Here is a 24,751-nt window from a genome sequence, read left to right as displayed (position 1 = left end):
GGCGCTGTCTATTTTGGTCACTCTGTTCTGCGGTGCTTTGCACTCTTTTTTATTTAAAAGTAGACTTCAGCTGCCGAATCTGGTCTCTGGCATCTTCTTAATTGCCTTTATTGTTGTTACTACAGTGCTTTCATCTGTAAGGAGGAACTGATTTGCATTTTCAGATTCACATATCATGGGTTATCTCCCTAATTCATAAAATATGTTGATGTGCATATACTATCATATTTACTGCCATTTTATAAGTCAGTTGTTCAGATGTTTTTTCCACGTTAGTAGCGTCCAAGCTTCCTCCTACTGTGGGGTGTATGTGGTTCTTTGTATTTATTTGGTTTTTTAATAATCAGGAGGTGCTTTCCTCTTCTCCCCATTTCTCTCGCTACGCCTTCTGTTTCTCAAGGCTGCTTTTTGCATTGGTTTCATTCAGTGCCATGTCTCCTTAGAATATATCAGCAGATTACTGTATCAGAGGTTAAGCTGGTTATTAAGGCTATGATGTAGGGACAATGGAATGGAAAGAGTTTAATTGACTGCAGTTGCCTTTGGATCGCATCGTAATGCTTAAGAACATCTTTATGAAACATTTATCATCACTGAAGAGACTATCTTTTTTTTTTCTCTTCAGCCAGTTTCTGATTTGTATTTATGGCCTATTTTAAAGTCAGGTAAAACTGATATAGTGGATATTTCATTGATGTCTGTTTTACATTTCCTTGCTAATTTTGAAAGCCTCTTACCATCTAGAGAATTTTCACCTTGCATGGATCATCTTAAAATATAGAGTCCTGAAATTTTTTTGTTCATTGCTGGTTTACATGCGTGTGCTCATTTTGTGCTTTAGGTTAGCATTTCCCAAGGAATTTCTGGTTGCAGCCGTCCTTCCAGTTGCATGCTTTACTCCTTTTACGTTCATAATCCGAATACTAGAATTCGTTAACTAAAGCTTCTGTTTTCAGATACCCAGCACTTATATCCTTCATCCTCTCACTATACAAGGAATTGGGACAAACTGGTGGTTGAGATCAAGGAAGAGGAGAAGAATGAAAAGTTAGAAGGAGATGCTGCTTTAAATAAACTATTTCAGCAGATCTATTCAGATGGCACAGATGAAGTGAAACGTGCCATGAACAAATCATTTGTAAGTCCTCGATCTTTGTTTCTATATATAAATGTGTAGCTTTTGCATATTGACACATTTTACTAAGCTTTGCATGAATTGGCAAGCTTCTAGTCATCAAAACCTTGAGCCTGCAATAAGTGGCAGCAGTTCAGTTGGAGATGTTGGTATAACAAGTCAGGCTACAACGTTGTGCGCTAGTGAACATGCTTAAAATCCAAATACGTACCTCAGTGGAGCTTGTACTTTGTCATTGGTCTCTTTGTTTCAGTTGGCGTTACCAAAGGGAATATAGTTTTTGGCTCATCTAGAGCTTGAAGAGTTGCTCACGATGAAAGGATCAAATTCCTCTTAATTGCTGATACCAGGTTCCTTTCATTTGTAGTCCTACTATGAAACAGCATGAATGGGCCTTTAAAAGCTGCTTGTTAATGAAGTAGCTTTTCAGTATGTCCAGTACTGTTAAAAGTACGCTTGGACTGAAGTTTAGAGAATGGTGGCTTTGTCAAATATTATTCAATGTGTGTGCATATACGTGTGTGTGTGTGTGTGTATATATGTATATACACACCAAAATGGTATGTAACTTCTAAATGAAGTTTGACACATTCTGACAATATTAAAGAATTCAGTTTGGTGTAAGAAGTGTAACTTACAAGTCACTAAAATTCCTCTAACAAACTAAAGTATTTTCTCATATTGCAGATGGAATCTGGAGGCACAGTTCTGAGCACTAACTGGTCAGACGTTGGTAAAAGGAAGGTAGAAGTAAACCCTCCTGATGACATGGAATGGAAAAAATTCTAATCTTTGATTTTTGTCTTTTACCATCTATGTTTTGGCATAGTCATGTACTGACCACTGTGTATGGACATAGCATTCTTGGATTCAAAGCACTGAATATTCCTTGGGAAACAGGAATTACCATCTTTACATTTTATGTGCTTTAGAAATTCCTTCCATCTGCAGAGGTTAAAGATATAATCAACAATGGAAGTCTGTTTTCGTCACTTCTGTCTAAGGGTTTTTTGAAAATTGACTCGGTCACAGTATAAATTTTCTACCAGCTTTATCAGCTCTATTCTGTGGGTATGGGGTGATCCTTAATGGGCTGTTCAGGATTATTGCCTTATGCCTGGTGTTTCTGTTCAATAACTTATTATAACTTGGCAACTTTGAGTAAAAACACTTCTCAACAACAGTGTTAAAATTGTTCACTCTTTAACTCTGCTAAATAAAACTGTAAATATAACTTTTTTCTATATGGAAGATGCTTCATTTCACTTTTAGTAATAAAGTCTTGGTTTTCGATGACAGGGGAATCATTTAAGAGCATATCGCTAAAGAAGTGAGTATACTGCTTAAAAAAAAAAAAGGCATGTATAGGAGCAAAACTGCTGCCCTATGGAAAGGATGAGGTTGCTGTTCTTGTTGCAGATACAGAATTTCCAGTTGTGAATTCCGTCCACCTTGGTGATAGGTGGAACTCTAGCCCTATGTGATTGGTGGAGATAGTCTGTCATGACTGGAAAATTTCTACAGAAAAGTGAGTCTGCCTTCTATCTTCAAAAAGAAGGACTTACTCTAAATTGTCTGAAATCAAAGATAACAAGCAATCGGTATAACTTCTGTTATTTTAAAATGTTGGAAGCTGTATTTATATTTGAGAACAGCCCATGCATCCTTCACTGTTTTCATCAGTACATCTTGATAACATTTTAAATAATATTTGCAGAAAAGGAACTGAAAAGGCTAAGAAATATTGTCCATGCCTGTGCTTTGTGGTTAGAGACCTGCAGGGGGATATGAACTGAAGAAGTTGACGCAAACATAGTTAATAGCTGCCACTGTCTGGATTTTGGGGGGGGGGAGATTCCAGATCACTCCGTGAATTGAATATATTGGCAGCAGCCGAAAATCGCACTTCCTTGTTAGCAGTTGGACACTGGTGTAAATTTGCTGTTAGTTTTCCTTGCTTTCCCAACTAAGTAGGCTTGGCTAGATTGTTTGCCATTTTTGCCTGTTGTCTGTGTATTTGATATGTTATTTTACTACGGTGAGAATTAGATGAGCTTGTTAAAAATAGAAGGGCTACTGAAGTGGTTCTTTTAGTAGGAAAAGAGTTATGAGTCTAGAGCTGATAAAGCAATAAACATTTGCGAAAGGTCATCTGAAACTAACTTTGGTAGGAGGAGGAAGAAAGGATGTATTTTCCTCCTTGGGAGACCTAGGAATGTACGTTTTGCTGTGATGCCGCAAAAGTGCGTTAGTTTTTGTTGTTGTTGTTTTCCCTGGTACTGTTACCCTGCCTGTGTAGTAGCAGAGAGATTTTTTTCAAATCTCACAAAACTGTGGAGAGAGCTTGTTTTTGGATGTTTACTATAGCAATGACTTCAGATTGTCTGTCTTGGCAGCTGTAGACTGTAACTGCAGTCTTGACTGCAGTTTCTTGATGTGCTCAGCTCATCCTTATCCTACAGTGCAAGCTTGACAGTGATTTCTTTTTAAATCACTTCTAGCTTCAGGATTGATTCATATTTTCTAAAGCTTGAATTTGACCATCTGAGCTGAGTGTGATCCCGGTCTTTGACTATGATGAAGGCAGATGGAATGAATTTGGAAAGTGTGTGTGCGTGTAAGGCCTTGTCTCTGGCTCTTACTGAGAAATGCCTGCTTCTCAGAAGAGTTTCTCAAGGGTATACTTCTGGCATATCTGAGTGAAGATTTCTTAGCTTCAGTAGGGAATTTCTTGCCCTTCAGGGAGTCCTGAGTTAGCTAGTAGCTGAATATCTAGAGCATTTGCCATCTTTGTGGGATGCTAACATCCAAGTCAACTTGATTTGGAACAGGGGCTTCTGTTCTAGTGTAGAATGAAGACAAATGCCTGAGCCGAACTTTTCCATGAAATTAGTTTCTTATCTCCTGGCCAGCGCTGCTTTGTAGATGTCATTCAGAGCACTTAATGGTGCTTAGTAAAGACTTGCTGTGGGAAAAACCTAGATAAAAATCTCTTAAATAGAAATGGAAAAGTAATTTGGGGATGTTTTCTGCCAATCAAATTATTTTTACTTAGTTGTAAAGAACATAGAGGTTCCTCTGTCTGCTTTCAACTACAGAAAGTCCATGGGAATATTTTGTCAGATAAGCACAATATATTTTTGTTTTAAGTGGGTACTGTTTCACTGCTTTGGGATTCCATTCGCTTAGCTTAAGGTAGAAAGCAAAATAAAATGCATTGGTACTGAGATACTCTTGAGGCACATGTAATGCAAATATAATGCTTTAGCTTCAGGCTAAAACTTGTAGTGATCAAGTGGTAGACCTCCCTGTCCATTTCAATCCTGTGAGCGAAGTATGCAGGTCTAAACACAATACCAGCATGTTTCTGACTACAGACAGGGAGTGTGTGTGTATATGTATTTCACCTTCAAAATTCAGTGAACCAGTAATGGCAGCTCTTATATTAAGTCATAGGCATAACTTCCAGTTTTTTAATGAAACCAACAGGTAAGACTTTCCTGTAAAATTGGGGAAAAGTTGCTCCGTGAACGGTATCTGTTCTGTCCTTGACAAAATTCATAACACAAAACATGTCCAGAAGCTGTAGGTTACGAAGGTCAAGGGAAGGACAGCAGGGAGCTCAGAGATTGAATAGAGACCATGAGAGACTGAGCTGGGGACAAAGGGAGCTTCCTCGGCACCAGAGAGGAGATGGGAATTTGTTACAACGCAGTCACTGAGTTGGCTGCAAGCAGGGAACTGCTTGTAAGGACCCAGTGGACAGAGAAAGCTGTTGTACTTCATTGTCTTCTGTTTAGGTTTGCTTTTGAACAATTTATATTTTACTTGCATTTAAAATGTTTTGAGTTTTATGAATGCCTTTTTGTCATCTATGGGTCATACTCTCTAGAAGATCTGTGCGTTTTCACCTCAAAGCTTTGATTTGAGGTCCTGTTGCAAATATTGGGAACAGGAAGTAAGATCTGCTATCTAATAGGTAATGTTGTACCACCAACAGGCTTATTCTCTCTCTTTGCTCATCATAGAAAATGCCTGACCGTTGTAGTGTACGGTTGCCTCTCACTTTTGGTATAGTTACAGTGCTTTTAAAAGATCAGCTGAGCCTCTCAGAACCAGAATTTGGTTCAGTCTAATTTTTGCCCTCTCCGAGTAGTGTTTTTGTCTACCCCAATGTGCAAATCTGGAGATAGTCTGTTCTCTCAACAATTCATTGCTTGCCAGCTGCAGTTGTTTTATGCCTCTCTCCATCTTTGAAGTGTATGGAACAAGTGGTTAGTTTGTTCTCCACTGAAACTCAAATTTCCTTTGAATTTGTATGTTGCAGCAGGGTGCAAGTATTATATGGAGGGCAGAGAAGACAGGAACCCCCCTCGCCCCCGCCTCCTTTTTACTTCCTTAATGCAGATACCGATAGAGAATAATTTTCATATTAAAAAGGAGGAAAGGAAAGACTCAGGTTCCTTCCAGTGAGTGGAGAGAGGAGTGGATTATAGATGCAGAAAACGGACAGGCTCCCTCTGCCTTCCAGTTACTTGCTTTGTCTTTTTTTTCTCCTCCTAGCTTTGTGGCTTTGCTGCCTCCTGTTTTCCTTCTCTTTCCGCCAGCCTGAATTTACTCAGTCTTTTTCCTCTGATCTGCTCTGCTATCCTAATCGTGTTGGTACACATTCAAATGGGTAATTGAGCTTTAAGGGTAGTTGAATTATACTGTTTTAACACCCACCCACCTGTGGCAGGAAACACCTCTGGTAAAAGCATATTCCTTTTTCTTTCCTTCTCCCCTAAACTACGGCCAGAGAAAGGATTTAAATTCATGTCTGCTGGTGTGGGGTCAGATTCAAGGACCCTCCCCCCACGAATACTGACAGGTCAGAAATGCTGGTTGTTCTTTCCACACGTACATGTTGTAACCTGTTTAGCATGCAAGGTTTATTTTTGTTGGGGGTGGGGGGGTGGGATTATCTTCAACATTGGTTCTCTAAAGAAAGTAAGCGCTATGCAATAATGAACAGGATTAATGAGGATACTCTGCTGAACTGTAGTCTGAGCTTCTGCTATAGGGAAAACTGCTATATCTTTCATCCTTACAAAATAAATAATGAAGTTCTTTGCCCATCTCCCAGTCTGCTTTTGGATCATTGATCTTATTCATTGCCTCAAAGCTTTTTCTTACGAATTAGATGTTGCACTTAAACAGGACTTTTCAACCTTAGCCTCACCAAGAGAATATTCTGAGCTTTTTATATTTGAACGCTATACATAAATTTATTTTTACCTGTCTGAAGTATAAGGTGGGGAAGGTTTCTTGTTGCATATCTTTCGGAAATTGATAAAATGTGCATTCTAATACTCATGCAGTAGTGTAGTTCCTGTGGTTTTTACACTGCTTCCATGATTTGTGACTAATATCTGCTTCTCTTATCAGCGTGGCTTTCCTAGTATTGTGCATGTATGTCTTGAAAGTTGTATTTTTTTATATGGCGTTAGTGTTTAAAGCATCCATGGGTAGGATGGGCTTTTACTTCTTACACAGTTTCTGTGACTGCCTGTAGGGAAAAACTGATACAAGCCTTAGGAAGAGTTAATGGAAATTACCTGTAAGATCCTTGTTTCTGCCTTCTAAAGGAAAATATGTTTTACTGAGAGGTTAGGAAAGAGCATGTCATGTGCTCCCTCAAGATGGCATAACACGTGTGAAAGACAGTGTCAGTTTAGTTCATTTAACACACACACGCGCACACACACAGCGCGCGCGCGCACACACACACACACTTCCCCTCACCTTGAGTATTTCATTGACTAATCCCCTTGTTTTCCTCTCCAGACAGTTCTTGAACATGTAATTAAAGGTGCTGCTACACTTGCTATGTTTGAAAAAGCAGAGAGCAATTGCAGTTTTTTAATGTATTTGTTTAATCTGCAGTAAAAAAAAAAAAATCTGATTTTTCTAAGCATATGAATGATGTGCTTCTAAAAAAACAACATAATAATCAAGGTCACTTTCATTTTAAAAAGCAAAAACTCAAATTTAACAGACCTTGAAATCCCACTTTTAAGAAATTTTCAATTTAAATCTTTCAAAGCAAGTCTGTTCTTCAGGCTAAGGGAAGGTGAAGCTTATATTAAAGGTGATCATGATGGAACAAAATACCAAATTCTGTGCTCATCCTATTCTCATTTAACACTTTGTTTTTTAGAGATGCTGTTCAGCATTCTACATAAGGGTTTTTTTTTAAGCATGATTATGTCAAATTAATTCCTCGTCTGTGTGTGTCACGCAGTGTTAATAACATTACTTGGCTTGCAACATCTCGAGAGCTGTTTAGTCACAAAAACAAATGCTCTAGAAAGTTAGCTTTGGGGAAAAATTAGGCCACTCTGTTGATGAAGTTCATGTAGATGTCTCCAACAATATAATGGTACAGTTCAACCTATGTGGCATGGAAAAAGGCAGTGCAGTATCTTTATTTTTGTTTTCCAAGACTAGATGTCCTAAGTTTTCCACCTTCATGAGTGTTTCAGCTCAGGACCTTCTTTAGAATTAATACTTAAGAGGGTCAATTCCAGTAATTGCAGAGTTTTTCTAAGCAATAGGGATGAGGTTAGAAACCATTTTTGTTGGTGAGCAGTTTCTGTTGTGGGGAGCTGAGGTTAACTTTGGACTAAGGGAGCTAGCACGAATAACTGCTATCCATGTGGAATAAAGAGAGGTTGTAATCTTCTGTCAAAAGTGTCTAGTTCAAGGATTTATAAATACATTGACTGTTGTAGATTCGGAAGTGTCTTGAAGCTTTTTGGTCTACAGCTGCATGTAAATATTCTTGCCATAGTAGCTGGATAGCAGATACTCGTTAGACACGACAGTGGTATCATGGATACAAGATTCTTGACGCTGGGGTGGCTTTGATGTTTGGACGTGCGAAGCGTTTTGCTTCTGCGGCCACGCACGTTCTGCTCTGCAGCCCCCTCTTTGTGCCATTTATTTTTGCTTCTAACACAATGTGCACTTTCTCCTGTCCCCTGGAGCAGCTTTGTGGGAAAGGTATGCTATAATTGGTTTATTACCATTCATAATGACCTGGCAACTGTATGAATAACAACAGGGAGCAACTTAACTTGTGATTTATTAAAGTAAGCTACATGGATGAAAGGTGCTCCCAAGTGTACGAGTTTAACTAGTTGCCTAATTGGACGTAAGTTTCCACATCTACCTCAGAGAGGGTTTTACTATGAAAGACTGAATTTGGATTTACGAGCAAGCTTCTAGACTGTTAAACCAGTTTGTGAGCAAAGTTAGTATCACTTGTTTTGGGACATCTTAATTTTTGCATTCAGTAAGTTCTAGTGTACACTTGTCATTTGTAAAGCTAATGGAGTATTAATTTAAGATTTTATTTACAGTTGGAATAACTAACTTCACTTTTGATACATTAACACACACTTTGATTTAAAATCCAGGATTGGTAACGCTGCTTTGGTTGTAGGTCCCTTATCTGTTTGTTGTCATTGTACCCTTGCTTACTTTGTCAAGGATCTGCATGCTTTCTCTCACACAACACCCATGATACGAGCAACCCACCAGCTGCAGGGCATAATGATTCGGCAGGCGGTGCGACAGCCTTGGTAGTTGTAGGGCCAAGGGTAGTAGCCCATGAGAGGCTCACAGATTCTCTGGCACTGTGTGTAGCTTCGTCGGCATTCAATGCAGCACACACCTAGATGGTCCAGCATGGGGTCAAAAGCCGTCCCTTCACCTTCCAGTTGCTGAAATATAAAATATTAACTGTTATCTCTGTGTTCTTTGAGAATGTAGAATATACCTGTGCTCCTGTTAACACTGCAAAGGGTAAAAACTGAAATTCTGCTCCTGTTGAAGTTAACAAAATTACTTACTGACCCATAGGTTATTTTTTTGTTTGTTTTGTCTTGCTCTGTTTGGTAGAAATGTGGAATTGCTGGAATCATCTGTGTACAACAGAAAGAAACATCAGGAAGCTCTAACTTATTTCATGATTTTTCCTCTCTCCCATCCTTGCAAAAGATCCAGCAGCAGTGAAGTCCAAGGTACAGATACTAGTGATGGAAAAGATAAAGATGGTAACCTGGGTCTTTTATGCAGATGGCCGTGTTTGGAGCTTACAGTTTATTTTTAATCTTTTTTAAACTTTTATATTTTTATTACTATGTTCCTGACTCACTATTCTGTAAACTATTACCCTGCATTTTTCTGAAATCAGAATATTTTTCCTTTGCCCTTCAGTTACCGCTCCCCCCCTCCCCCCAGAAAAAAAAAAAAGAAAAACAAACACATGCATACTTAGGTGCAGTGCAGATAGTGATCGTTCTGGTTATTATGTATTAGACAGTAAGGAGCTACATATAGAGCAAGACATACATAGGATACATAAAGGCAGGCTCCTGCTACTGCCCTGTTCCTTCAAAATTCTTTTACTATTTTCTGGGTATAAAAAATGAATGTTCTACTCTTTGAAACCAATTTGTTCTTTTTCCGTTGGTGCTATTTCAGAAATAGTAACAGTAAAGAGCAAATGTCAAAGTAATATCTAGCTCTTTCCTGGGTATTTTTCATTCAGAGAACTAGCAGCGTGTTGAAGATGCGAGGCACGGGGATGCAGTTTTTTCCAAGCTTCTAGAGGATGCTAGTGACAAGTGTGTAGTTCAGGCCTCTAGCAACCGACTGCCAGTGCCGATAGCAGGGAGGGTGTCATTTCCCTTGAGGTGGGTTTCGTCTTCCTTGAACTCTGATACTGGCAATGTGAACATCCAAGCTCATTGCCTGGGCTCCTTTTAGAATGGATGAAGAGAAACAAGTAGTTCTAGGGATGATTCATTTCATCCCGAAGGAAAGGCCTTACAGTATCATTTAATGTACTTTTAAATTGAATGAATCAGCCTCTAAGAAAGCTTAGACCTCTATGCAATAACAGAGGTTAACGGAAGTGAATCCTACTCTGCAGCCTAAAGGAAGTCAAGGGAGCGTATCCAACTCAAAAGCTCTTGAGGAGCCTTCTGGCTGGATGAACAGACCTGCAGCAGCTACCGCTGCTCTCCCAGAGGAAAAAGGTGACTTGGACCCCGTGGACTTAAAAGGTAGTAAACGTGAAGAGAAGTTCCATCCCAGTGCTGCTACTACTTTACCTAGTTCGTGAGAGTCAATTTAGATCCACGTTGTTTGGCGAGACACATTTAAGTTTAATTAAGGGATGTCAACTCGGTAGAATGCTGTCACAGGATAATGATCTCCTGCTGTTGCATAAATGTTAAGTCAAAGCTGAGACTTATTTCCAAAGCAGGAGTCATTTATCTTATGACAATGTTCTATTAAAATGACTTATTCCTGCTGCACCAAGTGGTGGATGTAAGTCGTCTGGTGTTGGTGCAATAGACTGGAAGTTGCTTACCGTACAGTTAACTTTCTGCAGCCCTGCAAAGGTGCTGGAACGCAGGAGAGCTCCTCTGCTCTTTCTATGGACTGCTTCACAGCAAAGAGTAAGGACAAATTTTGTGGTAGTCCCCCCTGCACCTGCTATTGGTTTCTAAACAGCTTCAGTTCTGTGAATTGCTTATCAGAGGATCTCTTACCCAGATAGTTATGGCTTGGAGAACAGATTTATTTGGCCTAATCCTGATCTCTGAAGCCAGACATTAACTACCACTTCTCCTCTGTAGTTGTCACTCCTCATGCTAATTTATATTTGAGTGCATAATATATTTCTAACTACTAGAAATATATTTTCATCTTGACAGTAAAAGATCAGGTTCAGCTGTCTGATCAGGACAAACTTTGGTTTATTTTCAGACTCTATCTCTGTAAAATGTCTCTAGTGCTTCTTCTGTATGGAACCCTTAAAGCAACTTTTCATCAAGTTGTCCTAAATTTACCACCTTCAGTGCATATTCTTGTTTCAGACTGAGGCCTAATAAAAAGTAGGAGTGAGGGAGGGAGGGGAGGATTGGAGGTAAACTGGTATTTGAATGTCTTGGAAGTAAAGGTGCTTTACAAGTCTGTACTCTTGGAAGAAAGCGAGAAGAGGAAAAATGTGTACATTTAAAATAAAGAAACCCCACTTCCTCACTATTATCTGTCAACAATAATCTTGTGCTCTGCGAGGGTTACAGTGCAAATACTTACATTATACGGATTGTCTGGATTAAGTGTTTGATTGGTTTCTTGTCCCATTGGCCTAGTTTCATTAGACTGGTGATCAAGGTCTTGCATCGGTGGTGTGGTGGGAGACCTGGTATTTACTTCTTCAGTAGCAGCTTCCAGTTCCTCCACATCAGAGTTTGATTCTGATTGGCGTATTTTCCTCTTTATTTCTCTCCTTTCCCTTTGGTTATCTGAAGGAAATAATCACTGAAAGATCATCATAGTTTGAACATGCCCCTGTGTATGTGCAAAGACTGTCTAACATTCCAGCGTTTAAAAAACAAACCGAACAAAAACCTTCATAGTGGAAAAACTTGACAGGCATGCCAGTGGAAGCTGGCTTGCCTTTCTGTATTTTATACATGGCCCAGTATCATTCTAAAGAGGCATGCAGTTACCTCTTTTCCTCCTCCCCTTGAAGCAGAACAGACTTGGAAGGCAGATGTGAGGAGATGCTTTGTGACTCACCACATGGGCAATGATGTTAACTCAGCAGCAGTTGCCAATGCTAGCAAGAGCAGTTGTATGCAGCTCATCTTTTAAAGAGCACCTGTGACAGACTAGTGCCCTGCTCCCAAGCGGGCAGCTGGGGAACCTGGTGAAAACAGCTTCTGGACTGCTTTGACGGTGTTCTTTTGCCCAAAGGGATGTGCAAGATCATGGGAAAAAACTGTAAAATATTGGCAGTTTGCATCGGTGCTCTAATGATACCAACTATTTTTTTTGAATATTTTAATATTAACTAGACTAAGGGGCAGTAAATCTCCTCTTCAAGCCCTCTCTTCTCCTTGTAGCCCTGGAAGTCACCTGGATAAGTTACCAGCTTCGTAGTAACTCCAATGAACACCTCCATGGCTCTGGATGGCAGTGATGCTTCAGTCCCAGGTCTGCCCCCAGGACATCATGAACTTCATCTGCTCGTTGCCTATAGCTAAAGCATCTTGTCCTTCCACTCCACTGAAACCCTCTGGAGGAGCAAGGTGGGAAACATGACAGCTGTGGTCCCAGCTCTGGAGTTTGCTGTACCCCAGCTCTTGGCCAGATGTGGGATTCCTGCTAGCTGATGTCAGCTGCCTAAAAATTTAGGGGACTCGTTTAAGCTATTGTCTTGTCCCTACTGACCTTTGGGAATGATTCGTCCCATGGTGAGTCACCCATGTGGGCGGTATAAATTGCCTGAGGGAGCATGGGTATCGAAGACCAAATGTCTAGATACATGTGAGCTGAGTTCCAGCCTGCTGTCATGGCACCAACCCATGAGGGCTCTGGAAGAGGGGCTGGGCAAGAGGGGAAATGATACTGCTGTCCAGGATGTGCAGATCTTGAGGCCAAACCTTATTTGAGGGTGGTGGTTAGGTGAAGGAAGGGAGGGATAACATACTCCTCAAATACAGGACATCTTACCTTTGGGATACGTTGGTCGAAGCCAGAAAATTGGAAGATCTCCACAAAGCTCTAAAATTTTGGGGCTTAGGAAACTGTTATCCTTGATAGGCTCATCTGCAGCAACCCAGATAAGGGAGTTTTCATCAAATTTAACAGGCATGATTTCATCTTCCTGCAAATAGAAGAGCATAAATCCTTTGCTAGGTCCGTGAACTAGCCTGCTTACTCTTAGTTCTTGAGCATCAGACTGTATAATCATCAGCTGCAACTAATACCAAGCATCCTTTATTTCTTGTATGTGAACTGATTGTAGTAAGCCAAGTCTTGGGTGACTGCTCCCACCTCTGAAATGAATGATAAAACTCCTGTCAGCCTCACTGGGGCTAAGATTTCACCAGGGTTTCTTTTGGAAGGCTTTTGCCTGATGTACCAGAACTGCTGTTGCCTGTGGTTGTAGGGACTGGATGAGGTGACAGAACTCATCTAGCCCAGGGCACCAGAATCTCAGCTGACAGAAGCCATGAAAGTTCACTGTCTTCAGCAAAGCGTGCAATGAAAAACACTAGCTAAAAAATGATACCTGAACCTTTTGTCATGTTCTGTTCTCATTTCATGTGCTCCTAAGATATAAATATGTTCACAATGGAAAAAGCATCTTGTTCATAGGTTTTAGAGAAGGCTATAGTGTGAGAACTGTAGCTTCCAGTTTTAAGTCGACATGATTGATCTGGTTAAAGGTCTTGTTCAGTAAAAGCAATTCAACTGACCAAAAGCTTGAAGTGCAAGTTAAAGGAGCCTTCGTTTTTGAAGTGCACCCTGCAGGTTTTTGGTTCATCTCTTCAAAGTAATGTGGGAAAATGCCAGTGATTGATTCTTTAAAGTTGTTAGTTGAAAGTATTATTTTTACACAAAATGTGTAACTTTTATTTTACTGCGTATTCTTTAGCAACAGTGAAAGATTAGAAAAACCCCAACTAGCAAATTACGAAAACCAGTTTGATTTGAAAGTTGAAATTCTAAATTGCTTCCAAAAAAGTCATCAAGATCTGTTATATAGCTGACTAGATCAACTTATTCTGTCAGGCTGTTGTTCCTTTTAATGTGTTTGTTGATTTCTTTGAGGGGCCTTAAGTCATTTAAGTTCACTATCCAATCTATCTAGTGAGAACAGCATTTTATTATAGATTTTCCACCTAACCTTTTATCAGCATCAGAAATAACTGACACTACTTTTCAAAAATAAGTACCCTTTGTTTCTATTTTGAAATCATCCTAACTTCTGAGCAGACAGACCTTTGGCTATCTATAAACTTTATTTTATTCAACCTTTTTATAGACAATGTTGGTCACGATTAAATATGTATTTTAAGAGAATAGCATACACATACTTTCTCATAAATACATATACATCGCAGAACTTTCTGTAACTAGAAAAATAAAGACTACTTTGCTATTACAATTGTACATTTAATCAGAAAAGTCAGGCAACAGAGAGGTTAATGTTCCAACAGCAGCATTAAATTGTACTGCCTGTTTGTCTTTGATGCATACAATTCATTGTAGCACTTGTAAGTGATGCATCTTAAGTGAAAATGCACAAAAAAAACAAGAGAGGAAATATGTTTACTGTAGCCAGGTAGAAGATTAGAAACAACTTTTGACTGTTGTAAGATCTTCAGGATTATCTTCAGTATCGCAACTTTATTCTTACTAAAAGATGAAAAATTGAAACACCAAGCCTAGGCAATAATGCTAATTAAGTCAAGATGCCTAGATGTCCTGAGAAATGAGATAAGGTAGAAGAAATCTGGGTTTCTGCCTGGAATTTGAGCAAGAACCCATTGCTGTCACAGGGAAAATGCTACCAACTTCAGCAGGCTTTGCAATGGACCCTTGCTGCTTTGCTGTTTGGATTTAGTGTGTGTAGGTGGTGGTGTGTGGTGTTTTTTTTTTTTTTTTTTCTATTTAAGTAGATGTTAAGTAATTACAGAACACTTTGCAGGAAGGCACAGCAAGAATGCTGAGAGAATGACACCGAGGAAGGAGGTCAGTGGGCTTCTCCCTTGTCATGTCGCTTAGTGTGCGTCACTGCAAGGCGCTGCTAGTGGTGTCAAGCAGGGGCTGTGCAGCAAGTTCGTTTGTGTTAGACTGCAACAGTCTCTTGGTGCTGTAGCTCACCTATGGTCCCACAGCAACAACAGTAGTTTCTCTTCCTACCCTGCTTTTCCAGTCCAAAGAGAGCTGTAGTCCCTCCAGCTTACTAAGCCTAGGCTGAGCTAGGGTGACACATACTGAATAGTGCAGAGGTCTCCCTAAGCCTGGGATTGCACTGGGACAACATGGCAGGAGTGCACAAATGGTTATAGCTAGGAGCATGCATGGAAGTAATGTGGCCACTATCATATTTGACTCAAAGGACCCAAATACTCTTTAAAGCTGGATTAACTGGAACTGCCTTCAGTGCAAACCTAGAGGAATTTGTGCATCTGGATATCCATGCAGGATATTTTAACTTTTCTGTCACTGCTGTGAAGTCAGAGGATTTATCAATCTATATTAAAATTGCTGTCATGGCAAAGCCTGCTCTGGAGCCATGCTGCTAACCACACTCTTTATTTTAAAATAATAACTTCTGCTTCTCTTATCGGGTAAGGCCACTGCCGCAGAACCGGAGTGCTGGCGGAATCAGCTGCGAGCGCCCACGCTTATACCGAAGTCACGTTCCTGCGCCATTTGCCAGCCGCAGAGCTGAGGAGGGCAGTGAGGTAGGCAGGACCACAATAGTTGTGTTAGTTACCCTGGGCTGAGCAGAGCCATATTAGATATGCTGAAGGTGGGAGCATCCCTGGCTCCCAAACTAGTGGGATCTCTGCTCTGTGGTGCTCGGCCCAGACTTGAATCCTCTCCCCTTCCCGAGGGCAGAGCGCGTACAAGGGGAGTCCAGGTCCGCTGTGACCCCTGCATAGCTGCGTTTTGTCCACGTTGTTCCCAAACTCCTACAGTCATCGCAAGGCGGCAAATTTTGGCTCACGCTTGTCAATCCAGAGCACCCAGGAGGAAAGATGATCTCTCTTTATCACAAGAAAGCAAGGTAATCCTCTACTGTGAACTCCAAGAACACAGACGTGATTTTTTTTTTTTAAACTTTTGCCTCAGCTGTGCCTCTCTTCCAGCTAAATGTTTTCCAGCTTTTATTCTGGAGCAAAGCCAGAGAAAGGAGTTGTAGGTCTGTCTACTGTATTCTCCTTTCAACGGCTGGAGCCCTGTGCCAGGGCCTGTACCACAAAGTGTTCAGCTTTGGAGCCTTGGGGGCTGCTCCTGCATCAGTGATGGGTGTGGGGGACTGACCTTTGGGAAAATCAGGCTTTGCACGCCTAAAATGATAGGCTCTCTGCCAATGTGAGATAGGGAGAGTTTTTGGCAAGGTCTGGCTGAGAATTACAGCTGTAGGGCACAAGTTCATGATGCAACTTTCATGAAATTTTGAGTTAACGTGATGCCCCTAAAATGAAGTCTGATGCAAGAAGGTAAAGACCAAGGCTTTTTTAATATTCTTTATTCTGAGTTAGCTGAATCTTTGCAATATTTTCCAGGTCTCTCCTTTACTTGCTATTTCAGAGGACTTGGGTAGAGGGGGGAGTCCTTGCTTTTGCTCAAGAGTTTTGATATAAATGTCTTGAGGCCCCATCACTATCACTCTTTGGATTGACTGGAGCAGCTGTTCCCTCCGTGTTCTCCCTTTTTCTACCTTTCGGGAACCCCTTAGAATTAGTCCGTGGACCCTTAATCATCTACAGATAACTTGTTCAGTGGTTTTCATCTATCATTTTTATTTGTATTTAAATAACCTTTACAATCTCTCTTTATACAAAGATTTTAAAAAACGAAAAAAAAAATACCCCTTACCAGATCAGATGAGAGGCTCTCTTTAGTCATAGCATCAACTTCAGGGACGTGAGCTTTTGGCTGAGCTTTGATATAACATTTTTCTCCTTCAGCAAAACGGATTCCAGTTATACCCTACAAAAATAGAAAGCCTGCGGTTACGTGCAGCCCTCTATCTCCCGATTGCTTCAAATAAAGCACTCAAGCTGTGTTAGTTGCCACTGAATTTTTAGATTGAAGGTTCAATCTTATTTAAAAACAAACAGATGCAATAAAACATTCTTCTATCATAATTTTAGCTTCATAATTTTGGACAAATGGGCTTAGAAGTTTTCACTTATTTCTGCAGAACGGGAGGTGTTTTATATATGTGTCTATGCCAGCTTTAGGCTACTTGGAGTAGCTGTGCTAAGGAATTAGTTAACGTGATTTGAACTGTAACTTAGTACCTAATGTAGGCAGCCTTAAAATTGTGTTAGCTGGCTGGATAGTACCCTTGGCACTTTTATACAGATTTTCAGAAGTATGTGGGCAGCCTAGTCCAATTTATGCACTTAAATCCCCGTGACAGCAAGGGGGAGCTCACGACTGGAACTTTGGTGCATGAATCTATACGTACATTGAGACTTTCTTCATCTCGACTATGAGGCTGAGAAGCAGTTGCCTAAACATAGATGTTTAGTTTTAGGCAACCTGGAGCCTATCTCAGCTGCTCCAGAGGGGTGCAGGTCTTCTGCAAGTCCTCCACCCTATCTGCCAGCCTTGTGCAGGCATCTTGAGCACTCTGGGACATCTGTCCACCTACGTTTAGGCAATGCAATCTCACCTGCATTTTCTGTGTTCCTGCTGTAGGTTTTTGGGTACCTGTAAAAGAGCACTCTCTTTTTATAGTATGAATTTAGACACCTGATTGCAGACAGCAAAACTTGCATGCCTTTCATAGGGTTGCATAGCTCCATTCAGCCACCTAAATATAAGTATCTAGTGCCTTTTGATGTGCTAGAGCCTTCTGCCCAGCCTCCAGCTGCTGGGCCAGAGGGGCATGTGTCTCCTGCATGTCCTGCCCCCACCTGCCTTGTGCAGACCTCATGGGTACCTTTGGCATCTAGTACAATTGGACGCGTGTGGTACCAAGGCAACTGCATCTAGTCATATAGCTCTTGTATGGCTGGAAACAGACCCCCACCAAAATGAAACTGTAATTCTAAACTAGCGAGAAAGGTGGGCCCTGTACAGGGATGGGTGCTTGAGGGAGGGGGATGCAGGGACTTCATGGCACACCAAGAGTGCCAGCAGCATCCTAGTCTTGTCAAATCCAGATCTGTAGTGACCGTGCAATCATCTGAGCCATGTCTAAGCATGCCAACCAATCCCAAGCTTCTAATATAAAGACTTGGCCTTTGAAAGTGCATCTTACCTCTTTCTTTCTTATGTTTGTTCTTCGCTCAAAATCAAACTGGCAGTATTACTGAGCCTGACCCTGGCTCTCTGTAACCAGGCAGGGAGGTCTCGGGAGCTGGTTTCTGACCCGGATGCGACTGGCATTAGCCAGGTTATTGGCCGCACTCACCAGCAGCACAGATCAAGGCAAGAGGCATTCAGCATCTCTCCAGCGAACTGGCGCTTTTGTGCAGATGTGGAACAGGGAAGGCAAACGATAAGAGCTCATTGTTGGTGCTGTTATTCAGCTGCTAATAATGTTGCTATGGTGATGTTAGCCAGAAACTCATAAAGGCTTGAACTGCAGCTGTCAGGCAATTCGTGGTCCCACGTCTCCAGGCGTGAATTTGCTTGTACTTATGGAGAAGCCAAGAAGCTGAATTTCCTCTCCTCTATACATGCAACATGTGGAGAGTGGCTGCCCCAGAAGGCCTGAGCAAGTCTTACCAGTAACTGATGGTGCCCGTTGTTTTAGGTGCTGCTTTGAAAAACGGGGTTTTACAGAGGGTTACAGAGGGTTTTCTCTTAACTCCTCTGAAGTTGAGTGTTCTGCTCTTGACAACATTAATTGCAGGATCTGGGCCCTGTTAGTAGGTTTCTGCAACAAGTGCCCTGGTTGCTTGGAGACGGTACAGCTTAATGGGCTGCTCTGAGTTGCTTAGCTTTGCTGAGAAAAAGAGTGTGTTAGCCCAGGCTGGGTGCTGAGCTGCCACAGCCAAACTGCTGGGGTGCCTGGATGAGTCTGTTGACTCAAATTGCTCAGCACGGGGTGTTTGGCAGATGGATGCCTAAGCTATGCCCACATTATTAAATGCCTCCCTTCTCTCCCTTGGGGATGAACCCAGGTGCCAGGCAAAGTAGCACACAGCAGCTCGCATCCTTGATCTTGGGGCAGAAACCAAGGATATGTCTATACTGTTTAACAGTTCCTCCTCAGTTTCTACTTGGCTTAATGTGTTGACCCTGTGCTCCTAAAATGATGATATTTTGGGGAGGAGGGTTGTTTTTTCAGTTCAGATCATATGCAGTAGTGTAATGGCTGTGTCACAGCCTGCCAGGATGTTTTTCTAGCGTAATCTCAAGGGTACACATTGCAGCTCTATTCAGTGATTTAAAAGTGCAAAATGTTACACAGAGCCAAAGCTGATGCAGTCTAATCTACGCTTTTTCCTAGAGTAGTCTCTGGGATGACCTATCCCCAAAAGGCAGTTAGATTCTGTTTTGGCGAAAATTACTTTGCTCACTGTGAAAGAAAGCTAGGAGTGCTTGGACGTTTAATGTGGATAGTTGTGGGACTGGCGCCTGAGAGTGAACTGTGGAGATAAGTTGAGACGAGTGTAGGGTGTCCATGGAGTCCAACCCTGAAGCGTGTTACATAAAAGACCAGGCTGGCTGTACTTACAATCTGGAAATCGTGAACTTCAACAGCCTCTTCGCTCCCGCTTCCTGTTTTGAATGTCTCTAGGTTGTTTCCAGCATCTATTTCCATTGATCCATCTTGTACTTTTCCATTGATACTCATAGTATAGTGAACATTGTAAACCTGGAATCAGTAAAAGAGCAGTAGCACACTTTAACTGTGTATTGCCTTCCTCTTAGAGCAGGTGACTTGTCAATCTCACTGCTGTACCCCTGTTCAGCTCCTAACTTTTATTCAGATTTCTGTAGGTACTTGATAGTCCTCCAGTAATCAAGACCACACTAGTACAACTGACGTCACCATTGGGACAGTCTGGCAGAGGGGCAAGTTGCCCAGAGAGGTTGTGCAGTCGCCATCCTTGGAGATTTTCAAGACCTGGCTGGATAAAGTCCTGGGCAACCTGGTCTGACCTTGCTTTGAGCAGAAGGTGGACTAGAGACCTCCTGAGGTCCCTCCCAACCTGATCTCTCCTATAATCCTCTGATCTCAGGGGCTGCACACAGATTTTTTTTTTTTTCCTTTAGTTTTACTTCTGCAAAAGCCATCTGGGATGCTTCTGCATCCAGGCTAAATCTGACATAAGAACCTTCTAGGTTATATTTTAGGAATCACTCCTTACACAGGCATGATTCCCAAAGCAGAGTGGAGGTGAACGTCCTACTCTGAAGGAGACTAACCCCCATTTATTTCTTAGTATGTTCTGGTGAGGTGTTGGAAAAGGGGTTCCTCTTGAATGCTAACATGCTTCCCAGCTTGTAATGAAAGTGAAGTTTGTTTAAATTGGATATAGACCTCTTGTGTTCTTTTTGTCAGAGTATTTGCTCTTACCCTATTTTCAGTGAGGAAAGTACAGTGTGGTGTGTAACTGCTGGATGACCATGATCTGTGGAGGGTTTTTTTTTTTTTTTCCAATTTTCTTGTGCAGTTCTGCCAAAAGTACTACACAAGCAGTTTAGTTTTGGTCTTAAAAAAGCCTTACGGCATTTTAATGAAAAATTTACAGTAACATCTAGAGACAAATTCTTTCTTTTGCTCTCACCCTTGCTCAGGGAATTCTAAGGTGCTAAAGATTTAGGGTTCCTCAGTTATATAGGTTCAGTCCCATATTCTTCACTACCTAAGACTCTCTCTGAATGTGGTACATCAAATCAGTCCAATGTAAGTGGTGTGTCATCGTTCCCCTGCTAGAGACTGAGCTAGAGATAAAGACTTTGGTAGCCCTGTCAATTACAGGAGAATTTAATGTTTTACCATTTAAAAAATGACCCTAAATATCTCATAGTTGCAGAAAATCCCTTCCTAATCATTTACAAGTCTATTATAGCTCCTTGAATCTGAAGGCAGCCTGGAAAAATAACTCTTAGCTTTCCTCCTGTCTTTACGTGGAGATCAACTTTGAAGCTTAATGACAACTTATGACATTGCCATCATAAAAAGATGTTATGAAAAAAGAGATCTCTGAGTAAAAGCATTATCACTAGCTTTCTCAGAGTGGAGAAGAGCCTATGGTGAAGGAAAAAACCAACTTACCTCGTGGCAAGATGTAGAAATGGCATCTAATTTTATAAAAGGCATGTGGGGCAACTAATATGACTCATGTTGCAAAACAAACTGTAGATGACTGGAGGAATAAACAAAGGGGAACTTTGCCCTGTGCTCCCCGAATGTACCAAGCTGTCTGTGGTGAGTTGAGCTGAGCCCACTCCCTGCCTCAGGTACCTGTTCACCTCCCTCTCCCTTTTCAAAAGCCGAGAGGTGCAGATGGCTCTTATGGCACATCCTGGAAGTCAGCACTTTGTCTCGTCTTTTTGGTGTAAAACGTTGTACCTTTTTTGTGATTATCTGAGGTATTCCTACATGCGCAAGTGTTTTTTTCACATTGAAACCTCTGCCGAGATTTGCACAAGGCTCTCCTTGATGTTAACTGGAGTGTGGCTGGAGACAGTGCAGAGCTTGTTCCAAAATAAATTGGCTGATATTGATTGCACTTATGAGCAAGTTAAATTCAAATGTGCACAATCTTGTTTAAAAAACAAAATCTTTTGTAAACATAAAGAGAAGTTGATAGAAACATAGCTTACCGCTTACAATATCTCTAAAGTTTGGTTCTTGAGCTGCTGCTTCTCAGTTTTGTTCTTTACATATAGGCTTTTTCATGTACCCCAGAAAATGTAAATATTGAAACTTTTCACAACTTTAAATGGTGTTCTGCAGCTGTTAACCATTAGTGGCTTATATGACTGTGTGTGCACATTTAAGAGTAAAATAATCATACCTATTAATGAGTTAAATATAGAGTTACATATTTAAGGGTCCAAGTAGGATCTGGACCAAGAATGCAGACGATGTGAAAAAGGAATTTATGTATTTCAATGATTTTTTTGTCCTGACAGCTGCAGTTTGCCCAGGACGTGAATCCCTGGAGAGTGGTTGGGGTTTTGAGTTCTTTACGAATTTGTGAGCAAAAATCAATGTAGCGTCTGTCTGTGCTCTGAGAGATACGTTTTCCTTGCATTAATACATGTACTTCCAGGAGGCACCTTCTAAACAGCCAATAAAGATAATGATTACTTTTTTTTTTTTTTTAATGGGAGCTATGGAAAAAAAAATAAAGATCTGCTTAAAGAACCCTTTTATCGTCCTCCCCGAGAAAAGTTTCCAGAGTTTGTGGAAGAGACTGTGACTCTGCTTCCGCTCAAGCAGCACGGGAAAAGCTGACTTGCTGGGTTAACGTGCTTCCCAGCTCTGTACGTGTCCGGCCCCGGCCGTGCTCACCTGCCGCTCGGTCGCTTTCCAGAAGTAGAAGGCACCGATGGCCCCGGCCAGCAGCAGGAGGGCCCCGGCGATGAGCACCGCCGCCCCCGCCTTCAGCAGCCGCCCCGGCCCGGGGGGTGCCGTCGCCGCCGCGTACGCCTGCGGGGGGCAACGCTGGAAGCCGGCCCCGGCCCCGGTCCCGGTCCCGGCGCTGCCCTGCGGCGCAGCCGCCCTCGTGCCCCGCCGCCACCCAAGTTCGAGCCCCCGACCCGACTCTTCCCCCCGGCCCGGTCCGACCCGGCTGATACTGTCCCAACCTGACTTATCCCGGCTCGGCCCTTCTTGACCCGACCCAAGCCCCCGATCCCACTCCTCCCCACAGGACCCGGTCCCTCCTGAGCCAGACGTCCCGCCGCGTTCCCGCCCGTCCTGACCCTCGCCGGCCCGGCCCGGCCCGACCAGCCCAGCCTGACCCGATCCGGCCCGTCCCAATCCGTCCTCACCCGTCCTGAACCAGCCCGACCCGGCTCTTCCCATCCTGATCCTACCGACCCGTCGCGCCCCAGCCCGTCCCGGCGGCACTCACGGGGGGCAGACACTGCTCCACGTCGTCGGGCCCCGCTCGGGCGATGGGCACCTTCTCGGAGCCCTCTGCCATGGCTGCCGCGGGACGGAGAGCTGCCCCGGGCTCCGCCGCCGCGCTGCTCCCGGCCCCGACGGCGGGGGGGGGGGCCCGCGGGGGGCAGGACCGCCCAGCCCCCGCCCCCGGCCCCGGCCCCGACGGAGGGGACAGGACCGCCCCGACCCCACGCGCTCCTCCCGCCCCCCTCCCTGGGCACAATGAACCCCTTGAGCCGCCCCTCGGACACTCTCCCCCGCTCTCCCCTGGAGGTGCGACCCCCCCCCCCCAACCTGCTCCCCACCCCCGAGGGGAATCTGGGGTGGCCGGGCCGTGTGCCTGCTTTGGGGAAGGAGCAGTGAGGAGAAAATAGCCTGGGACACACGAACCCAACGTGCTGGCAAAGAGGAGAGGTGCTGCAGCAGACGGCTGTGGTAAAGAGCAGCTTTTAAAATTGAACGCCGTTTAAATTGCTTTTAGATATTTGCCGCAGGAATTTGCTATGTACGTGTGAACAGGGCGTCCGGAGTTGACAAGCTGCTATTTGACCACTACTTTGCAAAATACTTTGATGCGTGGCACGAATAGAGCAGCTCTACCTTCAGCTGAGCCTCATGTTAAGGTCGGGCATAACCTGAGAAACTGAGCAGAGAGCTCAGGCCTGATTCAGGCTCAGTGGGGGCAAAGCACAGGAGCAATTTCCTCTATTTCCTTTAAAAAGGTCACCCAAAATTTGAGACCAGGCCTCTAAGGTGGCTCTATCTCTGGAATTTCTTCCATTTCCCCACCACTCATGCTGCTCAGCATCTAAACTATGGTTGGATCATAGGGTTATTCAGGTCGGAAGGGACAAATGTCTGTAATTTACTTAGTTACTCATTCTAATGCTCTACATAGGAAGCTGAAATTCAAGGCTACAGCTGGTTATGCTGTGTGTGTCTGTGTGTGTGTGCGCGTGCAGTGTGCATGCACACATTGTATGTATGCTTGTGCTGTTCCCTGCATGCACGGTATGGATGGCCTGCGTGTGCAGGCATGTGGCCATGTCTGTGGCCATGTGTGTGTTCTTTAAAGGTGGAAAATAAACAGCACGGGGTGCCTTTGGTGCTAATATTGTCAAGCACAGAACAAAGTATCCTTTGTAAGGCTGGAAGCAGGGTTAAAAAAAAAAAAATATATATATATATATATCAAGAGAAGCTAACTTTCAAAAGCGTATGCAACTGGGCAGTTTGGGCTGTTGTTGTGCTCTCCTGCCCCTCTCGCTCAGTGGCCCAGCTTCGGTGTCACCAGCAGGCAACAGTGTTGAACGGGCAGGCTGTTAAACTTGGGAGATGTGAGGTACCAGCACTGGCACGCAGCTGTATGTAGGGCCCCGTTTTGTTCCTGCCCAGGGCCTGCGCTAACCAGCTCTGCCAGTGTGCATCTTGGTTTGTGTTTCTCTATCCCACTCTAGATTTGAGGCTGGAGTAGAGTTTTCTCCACCGCAGGATGGGGAACTCTCACTAACACACTCGCTGCTGCTGGAGGGGCCTTGGTCGTGCAAGGCTGCAGCAGTATCAATGAACCTGCCTGGGGCTGGTCTCTGCCACCAAAGCCAGCCAGCAGCTGGGCTGCCCGTGGCCACACTGTTAAATTCCTCCCTGTCCGGCACAGGGGGCTGCACACCACCCTCTACTGCAAAGTCTTAAACTTCCTGGGCTCTTGACAGCGGAGGCTGGGCATGAAGCCAGACCTGCTCTTCCCATCGAGGCTTATATGAACTCTGTGTGGCCCAAGAGGCGGGTCTGGCCCCTGCAGCTGACGTCCTGCTCTTGCCTCTCTTCTGCGCCCTGCTCCATAAGTGCAAAAATCTTTGTCGCTTCTCATTTCTTCAAAGCCTGTCACTGACATGACCAGTAGATTAGAAAACGTTGTTGAACAATGCAGAATCAGAGAA

The 24,751-nt window shown here is 43.1% G+C and overlaps 2 protein-coding genes across 8 annotated transcripts in view; one reads left to right on the top strand and one right to left on the bottom strand.

Annotated features, from left to right (window-relative positions):
* Positions 1 to 2,379, top strand: part of SUGT1 (SGT1 homolog, MIS12 kinetochore complex assembly cochaperone) — a 29,181-nt gene extending 26,802 nt beyond the window's left edge. For all 6 annotated transcript variants that reach the window (XM_068929699.1, XM_068929700.1, XM_068929698.1 and 3 more), the window contains 2 exons: positions 957 to 1,138; positions 1,823 to 2,379. In XM_068929699.1, the coding sequence (XP_068785800.1) occupies positions 957 to 1,138; positions 1,823 to 1,924 (284 nt within the window). In that variant the 3' untranslated portion in view covers positions 1,925 to 2,379. The remainder of the gene's footprint in view (positions 1 to 956; positions 1,139 to 1,822) is intronic.
* Positions 2,380 to 7,030: 4,651 nt separating this feature from the next.
* Positions 7,031 to 22,911, bottom strand: CNMD (chondromodulin). Of its 2 annotated transcripts, XM_068929701.1 has the most exons (7): positions 22,780 to 22,911; positions 22,215 to 22,352; positions 19,422 to 19,562; positions 16,601 to 16,714; positions 12,713 to 12,866; positions 11,291 to 11,499; positions 7,031 to 8,901 (listed from the first exon to the last, which is right to left on the bottom strand). In XM_068929701.1, exons 1-7 carry the CDS (start codon positions 22,849 to 22,851, stop codon positions 8,686 to 8,688), a joined length of 1,044 nt encoding a protein of 347 aa, XP_068785802.1. In that variant the 5' UTR covers positions 22,852 to 22,911; the 3' UTR covers positions 7,031 to 8,685. The 2 variants fall into 2 exon arrangements, with proteins under 2 accessions (XP_068785802.1, XP_068785803.1); XM_068929702.1 differs by lacking the exon at positions 22,215 to 22,352 and having other exon boundaries at positions 22,780 to 22,908.
* Positions 22,912 to 24,751: the final 1,840 nt, after the last annotated feature.

This window comes from Struthio camelus, chromosome 1 (genome assembly GCF_040807025.1).
Source record: "Struthio camelus isolate bStrCam1 chromosome 1, bStrCam1.hap1, whole genome shotgun sequence".
Classification (NCBI taxonomy): Eukaryota; Metazoa; Chordata; class Aves; order Struthioniformes; family Struthionidae; genus Struthio; species Struthio camelus.
The sequence above is the reverse complement of the archived record's forward strand: the minus strand, read 5'-3'. Positions and strand labels throughout refer to the sequence as shown.

What these genes read in the sequence shown, in the direction of transcription:
- CNMD (XM_068929701.1), bottom strand. Translation starts at nt 22,851, where the DNA reads ATGGCAGAGGGCTCCGAGAAGGTGCCCATCGCCCGAGCGGGGCCCGAC. An exon ending in AAGTTCACGATTTCCAGATT is followed by an intron (nt 16,715 to 19,421) that starts GTAAGTACAGCC and finishes CTATTTTTGTAG; the next exon opens with GGTATAACTGGAATCCGTTT. An exon ending in ATCCAGACAATCCGTATAAT is followed by an intron (nt 8,902 to 11,290) that starts GTAAGTATTTGC and finishes TTTATATTTCAG; the next exon opens with CAACTGGAAGGTGAAGGGAC.